Genomic DNA, 17,179 nt, shown 5'->3' on the forward strand with positions numbered 1-17,179 from the left:
GTAAAATGTTGAGAACTCGCAATCCAATCTTTATTTTGTCTAGGAACCATGTTGTTTTGCTTGCAGTCGATCTCATACCAGTCATCCAACTAACACTGGGCTCCTATTCCTAAGGGGTAGGGAATGTTGACGTTCCCGCAATTTTTAGCTTATTTGGGCTTGGAAATCCGGGTGCAGCTCCAGATGCTTGTACTGTGAGGGAAACCAGAAACAAAAATATTTAAAAAACCGGGTTCCTCGTGATTTTCGCGTTTGGTATGTGCATTGACCTAAACCTATGGTGAAAGGGGATATGGGATGAGTCCTTATTCAAGTGGAAGAAGGGAAGAATTTTGAAGTACTGGAAGCATAATCTTATTCCAGCTCTGAGGACGCTTCCTTGAGGACAGGTAAAGCTTGATATGTAGAGGACACCCGTTTAAGTAGCTAAGTATGACTGATCCCATTGCTGGGGACATAATTTTATCATCACTTTCTTATGAGAAAGATTTGGAGCATTATGAAATCAATATCAAGAATGATCTAACTTTTGATGACCCTCACTATCCTAACTTTCTTTTGTCCTTTCGGGAAAAGAAAACAATTTGCCACAACAAGAATCTCAATTTGAATGACAAAATCATCTGACAAATTTATATTACGTCAACCAAGATGTTTTTTCCTGACCAATGAAAGAAAAACTCATTTCTATTAATGCAAAAATGGTTTCTTTTTCATTAATCGCAGCATGATACGCGAGTTTCTTTTTTTTTTTTTGGGTCAAAATATGCAAATTTCGTTATCTCTCTTATTATTGAAGCGAAAATCGTTTTTAATGTTCTCGAGTGTCGTACATTAGTCCAATGCTGTTCTTGCTCCAGCCATCTATAAAGGCATTTGGGAACAATCTTGGCGCCCCAAAAAGAAGTAAAAAATGCACGAGAATCATGCGGCAAGATTTTTTTAATTCCATAATGAAATACATTGGCTCCCATGTCAGTGCAGAAATCTACAAGTGATTGTCGCTTTAAAATAGTTAATTTTCTTCGCTACTGCTCTGGGCAATGATGTGAAAAGTACTCTGAATAGCTTTTTTTTTAATACTAAAAATAGATATAAAATACTATCAATGATACCGACGAGGGGAGAAAGAGACTAGGAAGCCATCTTTTGTTTTAAAAAAAAAAACACTTGTGCATTGTGATCGTGAGTAGTCTTCCCCACAAGAAACGACATTATCAATGGGGCTATCGTGTGTGATTTTCACGTTTGGTATGTGTATCGACCCTAACATATGGCGGAAGGGATGTGGGCTGAGTCCCTTAATTATTGTTATTTAAGTGGAAAAAGGGAAGAATTTTCATGCATTGTACGCTTAGATGTATCGTTTGATCATGCACCTGTTCGAGATTTGAGATTGATTATTTTGATAAAATTGACAGCATCATGTTTCTGGAACTGAAATTGAATCACAGCTCTTTTCAACACTGATAAATAACCAGCTAATCGAACAGACGGAAGGTTGATACAAGTAGGATGCTTGTTCCCAAGAGTACAAGTGCAACTCTAACATAATCCTTACAATAAAGTATTCATGGATCCTCAAGACACAATAATCCCTTTCATGATACATGAACGGAAAGGATCAATTGCGGTGCCGCTTGTCTCTGCATGTATAGCTAGACATTCTTGCGGGCGATAATGCCGGAAAGAGCTGCCTTCACCATGTTTCACAATGTGTGAATGGCTGCACATCCGAAAATGTTGTTACATCTAAGTCCACATAATAAGACTTGCTAGATGTGAAACTTGCATCATGAGATTCAGTGGCCTCGACCGTTTCTTGATCTTGTTGGAAATCGGAAGGATTTCGTAGCCTCCTTATTCTCTCCAACTCCATTGCCACTTCTTTCATGTCAGCCGATTCCTCCCAATGGAGTTTAAGCACCTTCTTGCGAGGTTAGCAACTGCTGTAATCTCTTCTTCCTTACCCTCCTTCAAAACTTGAGCATGAACCATTTCGGACACAGAATCCTCCTCCATAGAAATTATAAAGTACGCCAAGAGGTTTCTCCCTTCTTCTTCACTCAATGGAGAGATTGGCTTTCGTCCTGTTAAGAGTTCGACAAGGACCACTGCAAAGCTGTACACATCGCTTCTGTCTGTAAATTGACTTGTTTGGAAGTACTCTGGATCCAAGTATCCAAAAGTCCCCTGCACCAATGTGGTGACGTGAGTTTGATCGAGAGAAACGGATTTGGAAGTGCCAAAATCCGCCACTTTTACCCGATATTTCTTGTCTAAGAGGATATTGGTGAACTTGATATCTCGATGATAAATGGGTATAGAAGCTGCCGAATGCAAGTAGGATAAGGCTCCAGCGATTTCGGTTGCAGCTCGTAGGCGTGTGTCTCATGGCACCTGAAGCTCCTCATTTGGGTCATGTAGACATTGGTACAACGTCCCATTCGGTATGAAAGTTTTTGATGTCTTTCAGCGAACAGATTTAATGCACACGTGAAAATACAATCAGCCGAATAGAAGAGTTCTTACTCAAATAATTTGGTAAGTACAGGAAATACACAACTCAAAGAGCACATCTAAGGGGAACTTATGTTGTTGACAAGCGGCGTCCGGGAAATCCAAACCATGAAAAATTCCATTATCTAACTCAAAGATATTGTGCTCAATTTATAATTTGATGTCGGATGTTGATTCTGAAGTGGTTCGATTTTCCGACGCGCACCCCAGTTATGTCCAGTGAAACACGGCAAAGTTTCGTCTAGGTGTTGTACGGATCGCTTCCCTCATTATGCGATCATTCCTATCTTATTGCCCATTGATGCTTTTGCTGCAACTTGCAGGAGTAACTCTGTGGTTGCTGTTGCCATGTATTATTAAATTGTCTCAATGAAAGCTATAAATTTCACAATCTATGCTGAATTTCTTCTAAGATATTTGACAATTAAGTTTCTGCTTTTTGTCCTGTCACGCCCCGAACCCCTCGAGCTCATGACACCCTCTACTGGTCGATTAATGCGACATCCCAGGGTATCGCCGACCTCACTTACAAATATTAGAGATTTAAATCAACAGCGGAAACTACAAATTTCCCGGACAATTTAAAACCGGGGAATCGGGAAGAATACACATATTCATTTCCATTTACCAAACTTATAAAATATTCACAGTTTACAATCCGCCATTTACATATGCACACCATACTATGAACCACCAATGACAAAAAGGATCGATGATCTGGTATTCTATCTTAAAAAATGGTACACCTCCAAAACCTATTTCCAAACCCATATGCTAGCCCCTACGCCCCTTACTCGGCGTCCACTCTGAATCAGACTCCTCATCATCCGAATCTGAGTTCCCCTGGACGGTCTGCTCTTCCGAGGATTCCGGTTCGGCCTCAATCTCGATTGGGTGATTTATATCACCCGATTCAGATGGAACTTCGTCCTGATCTCCCTCGACCGGCTCCTCAAAGAAATCATCCTCAGGCACGAAATTAGGGTCCATCCACTGCTCAAACGGGAGTATATACTTATGTTCTTCTGCAGGCTCGTCCTCCGGTTCCACAGGTTCACCCTCGGGTTCCACCTCGGGTTCCTTCTCCTCTGGTTTTTCTTCTAGGATCGGCTCAAGATCCACGTCCATTGGGTCGTCTCCCACTAGAGACCCTTCCCGCTCCGGCTCGTGCTCAGCCCCTGAAGATCCCGGTGCTGCAGGCACTGGATGCAGTCCAGACTGCGCTAGGCTAGTTTCCGCACTAGTCAACTCGCCGTCGGGAGTGGGTACAGCAGACGGGTCCCCAACTCCATCAAAAGGGACGTCAAATCCTCGGACAGGCCCGAACTCATCTACCCCGTCCCTGAAGAACTAAGCAGTGTAGGTATGGGGCTCCCACAAGGGTAATCCTACATCTATAAAAACTACGGTAGTGTGTTTAATCCAGATCATTTGATTACCCATAGGAAACTCTAAAACTTCATGTTCGGTGTACACTGGTACTCCAAAACGCTCAGGTGGCGGCGGCGGAGGATTCATTGATCAGGCCGGGGGTCTGAAATGTTTGGTTAAAACAACCATGAGACTATATCTCAGTAAGTACACCTCTAAACCCCACCTAGGCTATCACGTACCTCCAGACAATCACAAAACACAATCACACACACACACACAGTCATCACACGACATGCACGTCTTTTACATTTACATGGGTCTTTCCAGCGTGCAATCTGCACATTAGTCACAATCACATCATATGCAATCACATGCATGTTCAAATCCCATTTCACACATTCGTTCCGATTTCATCACATCTTTTCCACATCACTCGCCAGTGACCCGCGTAATGATACCGCCTCAGGTGCACTGCAACCAACTCATCACAACACTCCAGGGCCCGCGTAATGATACCGCCTCAGGCCGTGTATCTTGCCCGCGTAGTAGTACCGCCTCAGGCTCAACACCCACCACCTACGACACAACCCGCGTAATGGTACCGCCTCAGGTTGGCCGTCCTCCGGTAATACCGGGTATCGTCCCGCGTAGTAGTACCGCCTCAGGATGGAAACATCCCCGCGTAGTGATACCGCCTCAGGGATTTCCATAATCACACATGCCACGTCATACACAATCTTTTTCTCATTTACATGCTCAACACTCACTTGCCAATCAGTTGGCCAATCACACGTGGCCCGTGCACGCAACAATTCACATACATTTTTCATGCTCACTAAGTATTCGACATGGTCAATTTGACTATTAATTCGATCTGGCTCGAGCGTGCACACAACAAGCATTTTTTTTAAACCAATCAATTGCACATTAATGCACCCAATTTCATCACCACAATCAACTACAGTTCAAACGCACATTCAACATACAAATCGCCATTTTTCGTCAACCAAACTGCGACGAATCAATTTCGTCCTTTCACGGCATTTTCTCCCAATTACTCGCCGGTTCTAAATATCCAATTTGCGTACCGAACCGAGCATCACAGCACTCAAATCAGCCATCCACAGCCCACTTCCGACCTCAAAATTTACACTAAAATTTCCCAAATTCAATCCCGAGGCCCGCTAATCGATTCCGTTCCTAAATCGTACAATTCCGCACTTAATTAAACCCGATTTCACCCGAAAATTTTCCGTCGATACCTGACGTCCTAAATAAGGTTTAGGGCGCGACTTACCGAACTCTAGACTAACACGGCTAGAGCGGAAAAGCGGCGGCGATCGGCGGGGACGGCGGCTCGGCTCGGCGGTGGCGATCGGCGCACGGCGACGGCGGCGGCTTGCTCGGCTTTTGCCAGCTGTCCACGGCCAAGAGAGAGAGAGAAAACCGGGAGGGAAAGGGGACAGCGTGGGGTGGTGGTGGTACGGCGACGAGGGGCGGAGCGGTGACCGGCGGTGATGGCGCGGCGGCGTACAGCAAGGGGGGGTGTTCGGCGGTGGAGGAGGGGGAGAGAGAGGTGGCCGAGAGTTTGAGGGAGAGAGAGTGAGGAGAGAGAAAGTGGGTCTTGACTTAAATAATGAAATTTTGACCAATTTTGGCAATTTACCATCTTGCCATTTACTCACAAACCAAATCGACGGCCCAGATTCGATCTTATCTTGAAACCGACGGCCGAGATCGAATCTTGCCCAAAAATATCCAAGGGTAATTTGAGAATTTCATAAAATTCCAAGGGCAAAAATGTCCAACCAAAAAGTTAGGGCAAAATGACCAAAATGCCCCTCGCTCATAAAACATGCCCTTCATAAATTCCCAAGGGTAAAATGGTCACTTTTCCATTTTCTTGCCGAAATTGAATTTTTCTGAAGGATTCGGGACATTCCAAAGTTGCACGTTCCAACCACAACGTCGTACTAACGTCCCGTTGTGACTTCCAAATTTTCCGGTGTCCAACTTGGGCTCAATTAAATAATTAAATTTTATTAAACGCAACTCGAGCGTTTCTCACACTAACGGGCGGCTTGTTGGGGAAATTTGCATATTCGACCCGTGATTGATAATAATTCAAGTCACGTGCAAGTTCATTCGGTTCGTGACGACTTCGGTTGTCATTAAAATCGCGAGGATCGATCACTAGATCCGAGGGGCACGATCGTCTGGTATAAGTTCAGGATCGCTCGCCAACTCATTTCGTGGTCTAGTGGAATCACCCGCGATCCACTACTATGATAGTGGCGAACTGACCCCTGTTGACACCTAATTTTTAGCCGATGCGTCATTAAAAATAGAAAATTCGAGATTATGATTTCCGATCGCGACGGAGCCCGTTTCTTGAACAAAAAGTGTCGTTTTTTAATTCTGTCTGTTGGCTTAGCCTCTGTAAACGATTTTCTATTCATTTCATGCAAAAACCCGAAAGTCAAACATTTGACTTTCGAGTTGACTTTTTGGTCAACCCTTTGACCAAAAGTCAACCCTGGGTCAAATTGGGGCTTTTCGCATAAAAAGATTCCTTTCAAGTCCAATTTTACTTTAGAAGTGGAAATTTCAGAAAAATTCAGAGATTTGATCATAAAATCAAGCTCCTAGTGAAAAGTCAACTATGATTTGACTTTTGGTCAAACTTTTGACTAAAAAAATTGAAAAATACAAAAATTCAAAAATCATCTTATTTTACATTCAATTTACCTTTGGCATTTGAAATTTTACAAAAATCGATTTAGAATCAACTTTTTCCCAATTTGCGGAATTTGATTCAAATCGGCCAAAAATGAAATTACTTCATTTCTAGTCATTTTTTAGGTTAATTTCCTTCATGACATTTGATCTAGAGGTCATCTTATATTCAATTTTGGAACCAATTTTGTAATTCCAAGCCAAACACAAAAACCCCCAATTTTGGCCATAATCAGTGATTTGGATCGATTCTTCATGATTTGCACAATTGAGGCACGAATGAGCCTAATTTCTTATATGAAGTCCAAATCCAAAATCAATTTTGGAAGATTCACATGAATTTGAGTCAATTTGATCAATTTAGTGATCCAATGATTAAGAAGTCTAAGAGTAATTGGTCCAATTAGTGCAATTCAACTTGACCCACTCTAGACTAATATTCAATTTGATGAATTGAGACTCAATTTGGTTAATTGGACTTCAATTAAATTTGTTAGTCTAGCTTGGCCATGCAATTACCCAAATTCAAGAGCAATTGAGACAAACAAGTTAAATTGAATCAATTTGTGCATCGGTTCAATCCAATTTGATTGAATTTGATATTGATGGGGTCAATTAATCATGATAGAGATCAAATTGTACCAAAATGGAACAAATGGAATCAAGGATTGAACTAGTTCAATCAGGCCAAATTCGGGGCTAACTTGCTCAACCCGGTTTAATTCAAATTGAACCGGTCTGATCGGACTGCCCATTTTCCGGTCGAAAATCCGACGATCAACGATCTATCCTGACTAATCTAGGCCAGCCACATCCTTTTGAGCCTAAAAATGACACAAATGCCCTCAATTGAAAATTACGAAAACGCCCCTAAGAGAAATTACTAAAATGCCCTTCTTGAAGAATTAAACAAATTAATTAGGGGATAAGCAAATCAATCATGGCCATTTATTTAGAATTGATCATGTCCATCCATGATGCCATGTCACCAATCCTTAGCCTTTAAAGAATATTCTTAATCATTAAGGATGCATTTTAGGCCATTTGATTAATCTAAGGGCTAAGATTCAAAGTTGAGGGGAGGATATAGTTGTTTTTTCCCTCCAAAATTGGGGGGGACACTCATTTTCAGATCTGGATTCTCTCTCCTCTCTCTCTCTAAACTCACGTTCTCTCTCTCTTTCTCAAAGCTCACGCATCTCTCTCTCTCTCTCTCTCTCTCTCTCTCTCTCTCTCTCTCTCTCTCTCTCTCTCTCTCTCTCTCTCTCTCTCTCTCTCTCTCTCTCTCTCGTTCTCTCCCGGTCACCGGCCATCCCTCCTCATTGCCGGTCATTTTCCGGCGGATCACCGCCTCACCGTCGTCTCCCACGGTGTCACGAGGTCGATCGCGGCACCGGCCCGGCCTGGCTGGTGGCGGAGCTTCTCATTCCGGCGAGTTTTCCTTCACGGCAGCATCACCGGTGTTGCTGCCGGTGATTTGATCCACCGGTTCAAGCGGCTGAACCGGCCAACCGGCGTTCCTTCAGGCGATCCAGAACCTCCAGCAGTGTTCCTCGGCGTCTTCATGTGGCTGTGGTGGCCGGTTTCTCGTTGAACAGCCACCGGATCGTGCCTTTTGATTTGATTCTCTGTTATTAGTTCACTAGTGCGAAAACGAATTGATTCTCACTATAGTTTGTGCAATCTATTATCATAGGTTGGCCGAGCTTTCCGAGACTTCTCCGTGCTGTTCTTGATCTGAATACGGAGGCCGGATCGCTCGAATGTGCGTCGGGGCATCGTTAAACAAGGTAAGTTCACTTGAATGTGGTTCTGTGAATTCGTATCCAGGAAGACCTGCATGTTTGAGATGCTGATTTGAGCTCGTTAATGTCGAAATCTGGCAAAGTGACAAACTAGAGATTCGTAAAACACGTCTCAAGCTTCGATTTGACATATTGCATGCCTCGATCGGACTTGATTTGCTATGTCAAAACACTGTTAGAAGTTAGGATCAGAATCAGAATCATAATGTTCAAGTCTGTTCTGATATTCTCCTGACTGACGTTGTGCTGCTTGATGATTTTTTATGATTTTCTACGATCATTTTTTGAAAAAACGTTCCTCATGAAAGTTGTAGAACACATCTTGATCTGTTCATCATAAAATTCCAAGCATGTTTGCCTTGTACGATGTGCAACGTAATGTGTGCATGAATCTGGTGACAGATTAGTTTCAGACTGACCTTCGTGTGTTCTTCGATTTTCATAAATTCGTGTGTTCGAAATATGAAAAAGTTTTCTTCACGAAAGTTCACGCTGAGATCGAGATCTTTCTATTGATACTGATTTCATCAAAATCGAAGGTCATTTTAATTTTCAAAAGAAATTTTCACAATCTGATCAGTATCTGTGTCCAGATCTGATTTTCATTCCTTTGGAGTTCAAAAGATGTTTCTCCGAATTTGATGAAGTTAGAGTCCTTTTTAGCAAAAACTCAAAACATGAAAGTTGTTGCACACGAAGAATCCTAACTGCCTAAAAATTTTCACGCGGTTTTGATAAGGTTTGTTATTTTTCCCACCATTATTTTGAAATCCCTAACAGAACCGAGTCCAGCCTGTCACTGAGATCAAATTTGATATTTTCGTGAAAATCGACTAGGATTTAGAAAAAATGGTCTTCTTGACTTTCGATCCTCATGTCATAAGCTTTCTAATCACACCTGAATCATTTCATTTGGACGTCATTAGGGTAGTTAATCACATCTGAACAGAAGCAATCCGAATTAGATAATAACTGAATAAGTGGTCTCCTTATGAAGCCCACTTCTCATTGTTTGATTGGCTTCGAAATAAGGCCCATGGGCCTGAATGCATGCTTATTTCATTGCTATGCATGTGTTTGTTAGATGAATGTTAGGCCCGGTGCATGTTCAGCGGGTAGTCCATTGTGGTCACTTAGAACCCGACTTTAGGGGTTAATTGATATGAGTTGCCGTTTTGTGAATGCAAATGGTAGCCCGTTATCATTAACCATTGATCAAATAATATTAGATGATTAGATAGGTGGTGAATCGAAATGCATGAAAAACAAAGGCCAATCCCGAGGTCCGTGCTTGATTAGTGAATTGTTTGCACCATTGTTTTTCTTTGGTTATTCTTTTGGACATTGTTTGTCGTGAATGTATGTTGTGAATGTAAACGCCGACACCCGAGAGACGGTCCATGGGAAGATAATCCAAAATGGTGAAAGACCAAGACGATTGACCGATGTCCAATCCAGTCTCAATTTGTATTCATTTAATGATGGCGATAGACCGATGTCTGATCCGGTTTCAATTTGTATTCAATTCATTCGTTCCCGATCATGTCTCGGGTTTTCAATTCGTGTTGTAATAAACACCCGGCGAGTTGCGGGTTTTTTACTTTCTCGCACTTAGAATTAGCTCGTCTTTTCAATACTTTGAGTGTTTACTTTACGTAATGCCTTTCAATACAATCGTTTCTTTCTTTCTTTTCTAGACTAAGATAGGATTAGTTTAGAATCTTAAATGAAAACAACAAAAACAATATGCATGATCACATTATGGACCAAAACTTTGGCATGAAAATGGTAAAGAACAAATGCATGACAACTTAGATAACAACCATGTTAAGTTTAGCGGTACCGAAAGGGCGTTAATAGAAATATTAACGTAAGCTAGTCCCCGAACCTTTGATCTATGGTTTTCGTAGAAACCAATACGAAATTCCCACATATTGGTTAGGTATTCTAGCCGACCTCCGACTTAGGCTAGTGGCGACTCCTTAAAAGATAAAATTGATCCTCTGTCGCGCGAGGTATGAATTAGGGAAGATTCACGTGCATGAATAATGGACTGTACGGATAAACCATCTTTTATGATGTACCGTATAGCCCGTTTCATGAACGCTTACCTCTAAACCCGCCCCATCGAGTTCGGCCCTCGAGGGGTAGGTCGCGACAACCCCTAGTTATCCTTGGATCGGCCAGAAGTGGCTCAAAATGTCACCTCGGCGATTTTATGGTCGAAAATCAATTCACGGTCGAATTTTTTCTTAGTCCTACGAATTTAAATCCCTTATTAGCCTTTCTCCAATGGTTAGTATCCCAGGAATGATCAGTTCTGGGTGAGAATTTACTACGAGTACATTCATAAAACTCAGTATTTTATAAATCCCAAATGGATCAATTTTCACGATGTCACGTGTCCCGTCAAGAAAGAGTGCGACGTACGGAACTTCTTAAAGTAATCACCCATCTAAGAAAATTTAGATAGAACTACTTTACATCGAGTCGCTATACATGAGTGGCTGCACATCCGACATCGTGATTATGTCTGCGGACCCTGCAGAATCCCAACTTATGCTCGTCTCCCTCTTCTTTGGAGTATGGTCATGTTTCATGGCAGGATTCTCCAGCTTTCTAATGCGCTCCAGCTCACTTGCCACTTCTTTCATTGTAGGTCGCATCTTCCCATGTAAGTTCAGGCACCTTCTTGCGAGGTTCGCAAAGGCAACGATCCCTTCTTTCTTGCCTTCCTTCAGAACTTGATCGTCCACTATGTCGAACAGGCAGTTGTCGTCCATCGATAGGAGGAAATAGCTTGCAAGGTTTCTCTGATCCTCGTCTCCAAGAAGTGAGACTGGCTTTCGCCCGGTCAGTAGTTCAACGAGGACCACACCGAAGCTGTACACATCGCTTTTATCTGTGAACTGACACGATTGAAAATACTCGGGATCTAAGTACCCGAATGTCCCTTGGACTGCTGTAGTCACGTGAGTTTGATAGAGCGAAAGCGATTTGGAAGTGCCAAAGTCAGCCACTTTTGCTCGGTACTTGTCATCCAGGAGAATATTAATAGACTTGATGTCCCGATGATAGATTGGGATTGATGCCGATGAATGTAGATAGGACAAGGCTCCCGCCACTTCAGTAGCAATTCGAAGGCGTGTGTCCCACGATACGAGAGAGTCACGTAAATATTGGAAGAGAGTCCCATTCGGTATGAATTCGTACACCAAAAGCGGCGACTCTGTTTCCAAGCAACACCCAAGTAGCTTAACCACGTTCCTATGGTTGATCTGCGAGAGAATGGCAATCTCGTTAATGAACTGTTCAACTTTTCTCTTGTCGATTGCCTTTGACTTCTTAATGGCAACGATTCCTCCATCCGCAAGCATGCCCTTGTAGATGGTTCCTTGCGCACCTTGACCGAGTATTCTGTTCTTGTTGAAATTGTCCGTGGCCCTCTCCAAATCCTTAAAATTGAATAATTTGTTCTTGTCAACATTGGTCTCGAATGAACACAGTTGTTGCTGCAACAAGAGACCCCCATTCTCTTTGAAGTGCCTCTCTTTGAGCTTGATTTCTTTCCTTTTCTTCATGAAATTGTACAACAGCCATAACAAGAGAAGCAAGAATAGTGCCCCTAGGCCTGCTCCGATACCTGGTTTATTAAAGTGGCATGAGCATTACCAAAAGCAAGCATGAGGATTTGTGTTGTGAAATAACACGGAAGCTAACGAATTATGCAATTCAAGGCTAACGCATGTAGAAGAAATTACCAAAATAATCAACTAGATAAGGACATCAGATATTTATGTAATTCGGTCCGAGTGTAGGCAGCTACTACATTAGGAGAGTCCAACGCTATGAAATCCACTATAAATCTAGATAATATAGAGTTTATAATAGCTCAAGTGCTTCTCAGTCCTATAACTTAAAAGTATTATATCACAATATCTCACAGAGAACTCACTCATAAAACTCATAGAGAAAACCCTCACATCCCGTTGTTTGCTCTAGTGTGTAATTACCGAATAGAATTTCATACACACACATTCAAATAAGAAGCCTACTCAAATTATGAAATCACTCAAACTAGGAATACTACTCAAGCCTAGAAATCTACTTGGATCGAGTTTCCTTTATAGGCTCAAACTCAAGATGTACTCTTAATAATCTCCACATTGGTCGATGTTTGCAGCTAAGTAATAGTGCTCATCATCTAGGCTAGCTCTTCCAACGTCCCACAGATGTCTAATGAGCCTAATTGCATTTTCCAAAACACACCCCAACGTATGTTGTCCCTAACAAACCCAGGAGAACCACTTCAAAGCATCATAATGTATACCTGGATTAACCGTATATATTCTTCATTCGACATGTTAAAGATCAATCAAAGTACTACCTACGACATTACTCAGACAACCAAGAGTACTAGCATGTGAAGCATAGAACAGATGCTCCACCTCCATCCAAGTACAAACTAACAATATTGACAATTTATGATGTGCAACAAGTGGGGGCACTTATAGAGTTTATCAACTGCATATTAAAGTGTCTCGGCGCTTTCCTGATTAAGTCCTCTGAGTCACTCGTTACCATTTTAGCAATCTTCACTCTTAGCATCTCCATACCCAACTATCTACACTGCACCCAAATTATCAATTTCAATAGTTCCATACAACTGTTACTCAATCTCATCCAATTCCATTGACCACCTCAAAACTTAGTTAATTATGACCTTGAAACAAATTGTCGGCTGCTATGGAATCTAGCGACTCTATAGACATTGTCACATCTACTACATTTTGAATATCTTTAAGCTCTCCCTAAAGCTCTACCTATTAACGTTGTCCATATCTTTTTCTACAATCGATCTCTCACTCCTATTCTAAAATAGAGCATATTTGTCAAAGGTAACATCTGTATTGAACATAAACCTAAGTGAATCTTTCTCAATGTGCCACAACCTATATTCCTTTACCCCATGTGCATAGCCTAGAAATACACCTCCTTTCCCCTGGCTATAGCGCCATCACTCACATGAGCATAAGCAGGGCAACCGAATACTTTCCGCTCGATATAAACAACCGACTTACCAACCATGTTTCGTCAGGAGTTTTCCAATTATTTGTTGGTGATGGTGATTTATTCATTAACCAACATTGATATTCATTGCATCGGCCCACAAAACTTCACTCAATCCAGCATTGGAGAGTAAAGTTTGAGAGCTCTCTCCAATGTAATTTTGTTCATCAGTTTTGTGACACCATTTAGTCATGGTGTATTGGAATTCCACTATGCCTTTTTCTACACAAAATTGGCCAAGCTCATCCGAACAAAATTCCACCCCTTTATCTGTTCTCAGGCACATGATCTTCCATCCTATTTGCTTTTCGATCATCTCCTTCCATGATTTGAACCAACTAAGCTCCTTGTTCTTGTGATGACAAATCTACGCTTTCCTCGAAACGTCATCAACAAAAAATAGCACATACCTGGCACCACCCTAGGACAGAACTTGAGAAGGTCCCCAGAAGTTTGAGTATATGCAGCCTAAAATCTCCGAGGTTTGGTGAATTGTCGTATTGAACTTCATTGTCGATTGACTACTCATGTCGCAGTGCTCATGTAAGTTTAGCTTCTTGGTTTGGTGACCACCCAATAGACCCCTTTGACTTCCTTACCAAAAAAAAATAGACCCCTTTGACTTAGAAAAGTCATCTCTCTCACTCATGTATTAAAGTCTCATGTGCAATTTAGCATGTAATAGAACAGCCATCTAATCAGTCGAACAGCAGCCAAAAAAACAAAACAGAGGTATTGGTCGATCGAGATTATGTATTAAGGGCAAAAAGGAAAAAAAACCTGGTGTTAGGTTTGACGTACTGTAATTGTTGTTGAGACAATCAATTTAAAGACTATAAACTATATAGGCTACAATTGTAGGAAAAAATATGTGCCCAAATCAAACATCAAACTTGAATTCCGAAGAGCTACGTACGAACAACGAACACCCAATCCACTGAAAACGCATGATGCTGTATAACATTTTCTAAATTGAGGGTTTTATCAATTATAGACTCAATCTGGCATTTATGTAGATGACAGGATGTGATATTCGCGAATCTGGGTGCAAAAAAGATGGCTAGTCCTTGTTCATAACTCATGACAGAATGAAGAAATTTGCTTACCTACGAGGATAAACTTGATTGTCTTGCTTCCTTCAACACAATCATAGGAACCACGTCGATTCACACACTTTTTTCCATGGCACCGATTGGGATCTTCGCATTCATCGACATCTGAACAAAGGATGACAATCAAAATTAGTAGAGCTTCGTCTCTTTATTGGACGTTTACGATTTGCATGTAAAGCTACTTGAGCCTCCAAAGAGCTACTTCTATTTATTAGTACAGTTTTTCGATTTTGCGTTTCCAATGATTGGTGTGATGAAATATAAGTGGTTTTACCTTTGCACCCATGTTTAATATAGGGGTTACCGGTGAAGCCCAAGCGGCACGAACACTGCAAAAATGGCATCACCTTGCGATATCCTAAATTGAAGCTGACTGTGCTGCAGTTATAGGAATCGTCGGCGATGAAGCCATATTTGTAAATTTCTGGCGCAGCTTGGGAGGAATTAGCTATCCCCCATTCTAGCACCGCTGGGAAATGCCCCCTTGACTCCAACTCAGTGAAGTCTGTAGTTGAAGGTGTGAACTGCGACATATCTCCCAAGAAGGCATACTCGCATTTATTCTCTGCTGCTTGCTTGTCCGGCCGGAAAGTGACGCTGAAAGCCTGAAGATCCGAGGTAATTGTGGTGTGGCAGCATCCGTCGCGGCCTGAACAATTCATTTTACTAAAGATGTTGTGTTGTTTTTTGCATTTGGACTGGCACCCTATGATAGCAGACTTTGTGTCATCTAATAGAGCGCATATGTTGCAACCAACGGCCGCGAAGACGTTCCTTGACTCAGAGAAGATGAACTGGCTTCCTTTCAAGCTCACAGGCGCAAAGCTTCTATTGCCCCCACAGCTCACATTCGACGAGAAGATTATAGGAAGACTGACGCTGATCATGCCGTTCGTTCCACCTTGGTCATCGGGTAGCGAAATGTTGAACACCCTCAAGTTGGTCTTGTTCAGTATGAGGATGGTGCCGTCACTGCTGTCCTGGCAGACAATCTCGTACCACTCATCGAGGAAACACCCGGTTCCAATCCCAAAGGGGAAGGGAATGGCAACGCCACCACATGTTTGGGGGCAATTACCCTTCACCAGGGGAGCTGCTAGTGATGCTTGCTTCTGAAGCAAAAGTGATACTAGAAGCAGAAGAATCTGAAACATTCTTGCTCCTGCTTCTTTTGTCCGGAAATCGTGGACCTGTTCCAGGAATGAACGGAGGGCACAGTTACTTATACGCCGCTTTTGCCTGTAGTCGAGGACCCTAGCATATCCGAGGATACTTCTTTGAGCAGAATTGTCAAAGCTTCAGATCCTTCCTGGAGTAGAAAATTCTCCACTGAAGTTGTCATCTATTTTGGCGGCCAAGTGAGAATGATGTCTCGATCGGGTTTGCTTTGATGGCAATGGCGAATGTCATTTTTCAATCTCACAGCTGAATTTGATAAAGAAACTCATCAGATAAACACAAGATAATAAAATGATGAGACTCGGAGATATTTTCTTTTGTTCCCCGTTGAAATGTCTCCTTTGAGAAAGGCTATCAGTCTCATTTTCAGATTAAAGGACTTTGAAGAGTCGTTCTTTGTTCTGGAGTCACATTAGGACAGGGCTTGTAAGGTGCCGAGAAATGGGGGAATTTCGGAAATATCTGTGCGTGTCCTCGTTGTGTGTCCCACCGTATTATTCTGTAGCTGACCATGACAGGACAGTGAAACCGAAGCAATATACTGGTTTCATACCGAACAAGTAACTGTACATACTATAGCAACACATTAGTAAATATAATTAAAAAAAAAGGTCACGTTAGCATTTTCTTTCTTACTAAATTTTCAAGTTCTTTTTTTGATGTGTAGTGCTTGGTGAACGCCACACGGGGGGAGCTTTTGGCCGTAATAATAAAATGCCACATCAGAATGTTTTAGTAGCTAAATTGGAAGAGTTAATAGAGAGAGAATTCATTGCACTAATTTGGTAAGTTTTAGAACTTAAGCTCCGTTCGTTTGGCGGAAAATATTCTCCTTTTGAAAAATATTTTCCCGGAAGTCATTTTCCTGAAAAATATTTTCCCGGAACATAATTTTCCGGTGTTCAGCGACCAATATGAAAAAGTTTCGGAAAATATTTTTCGGCGGCGACGGCGTCCGGCGGCGGCGCGCGACATGCGCGGCGGCGTCCTCGGCGACCGGCAGTGGCAGCGTCCGGCGGCCGGCGGCGGCGGCGTCCGGCGGACCGGCGGCGGCGTCCGGCGGCCGCCGGCGGCGGCGGCGGGCGGCCGATGACCTTAGTGAAGAAGAAGAAGCTCCGGAAAATGATTTCCGCTTTTGAAGAAGCGGAAGTCATTTTCCATAGACTTAGGCTATTTTTGTGAGGGGGAAGGAAAATATTTTCTCACGGAAAACGTTTTCCGCCCCCCGAACACCGGAAAACCCGGAAAATATTTTCCGGGAGAATATTTTCCGCCAAACGAACGGAGCCTTAATTGATGAATTATGTTGATTTTTGCCCATTAGTGAGCACACAGGGAGCTTTTGACCGTAACAATCAATTGTGTGGCGCTCTTGTGAATTCG

At 42.3% G+C, this 17,179-nt stretch overlaps 1 protein-coding gene across 1 annotated transcript; it reads right to left on the reverse strand.

The window, feature by feature from the left end:
• Positions 1-10,862: 10,862 nt before the first annotated feature.
• Positions 10,863-16,228, reverse strand: LOC115667815 (wall-associated receptor kinase-like 1). Its single transcript, XM_056313506.1, has 3 exons — positions 14,892-16,228; positions 14,612-14,722; positions 10,863-12,078 (listed from the first exon to the last, which is right to left on the reverse strand). Exons 1-3 carry the CDS (start codon positions 15,769-15,771, stop codon positions 10,916-10,918), a joined length of 2,154 nt encoding a protein of 717 aa, XP_056169481.1. The 5' UTR covers positions 15,772-16,228; the 3' UTR covers positions 10,863-10,915.
• Positions 16,229-17,179: the final 951 nt, after the last annotated feature.

This window comes from Syzygium oleosum, unplaced genomic scaffold, assembly GCF_021117445.2.
Source record: "Syzygium oleosum isolate NSW1041296 unplaced genomic scaffold, Sole_v2.1 Sole_v2.07, whole genome shotgun sequence".
In the NCBI taxonomy this organism is placed as follows: domain Eukaryota; kingdom Viridiplantae; phylum Streptophyta; class Magnoliopsida; order Myrtales; family Myrtaceae; genus Syzygium; species Syzygium oleosum.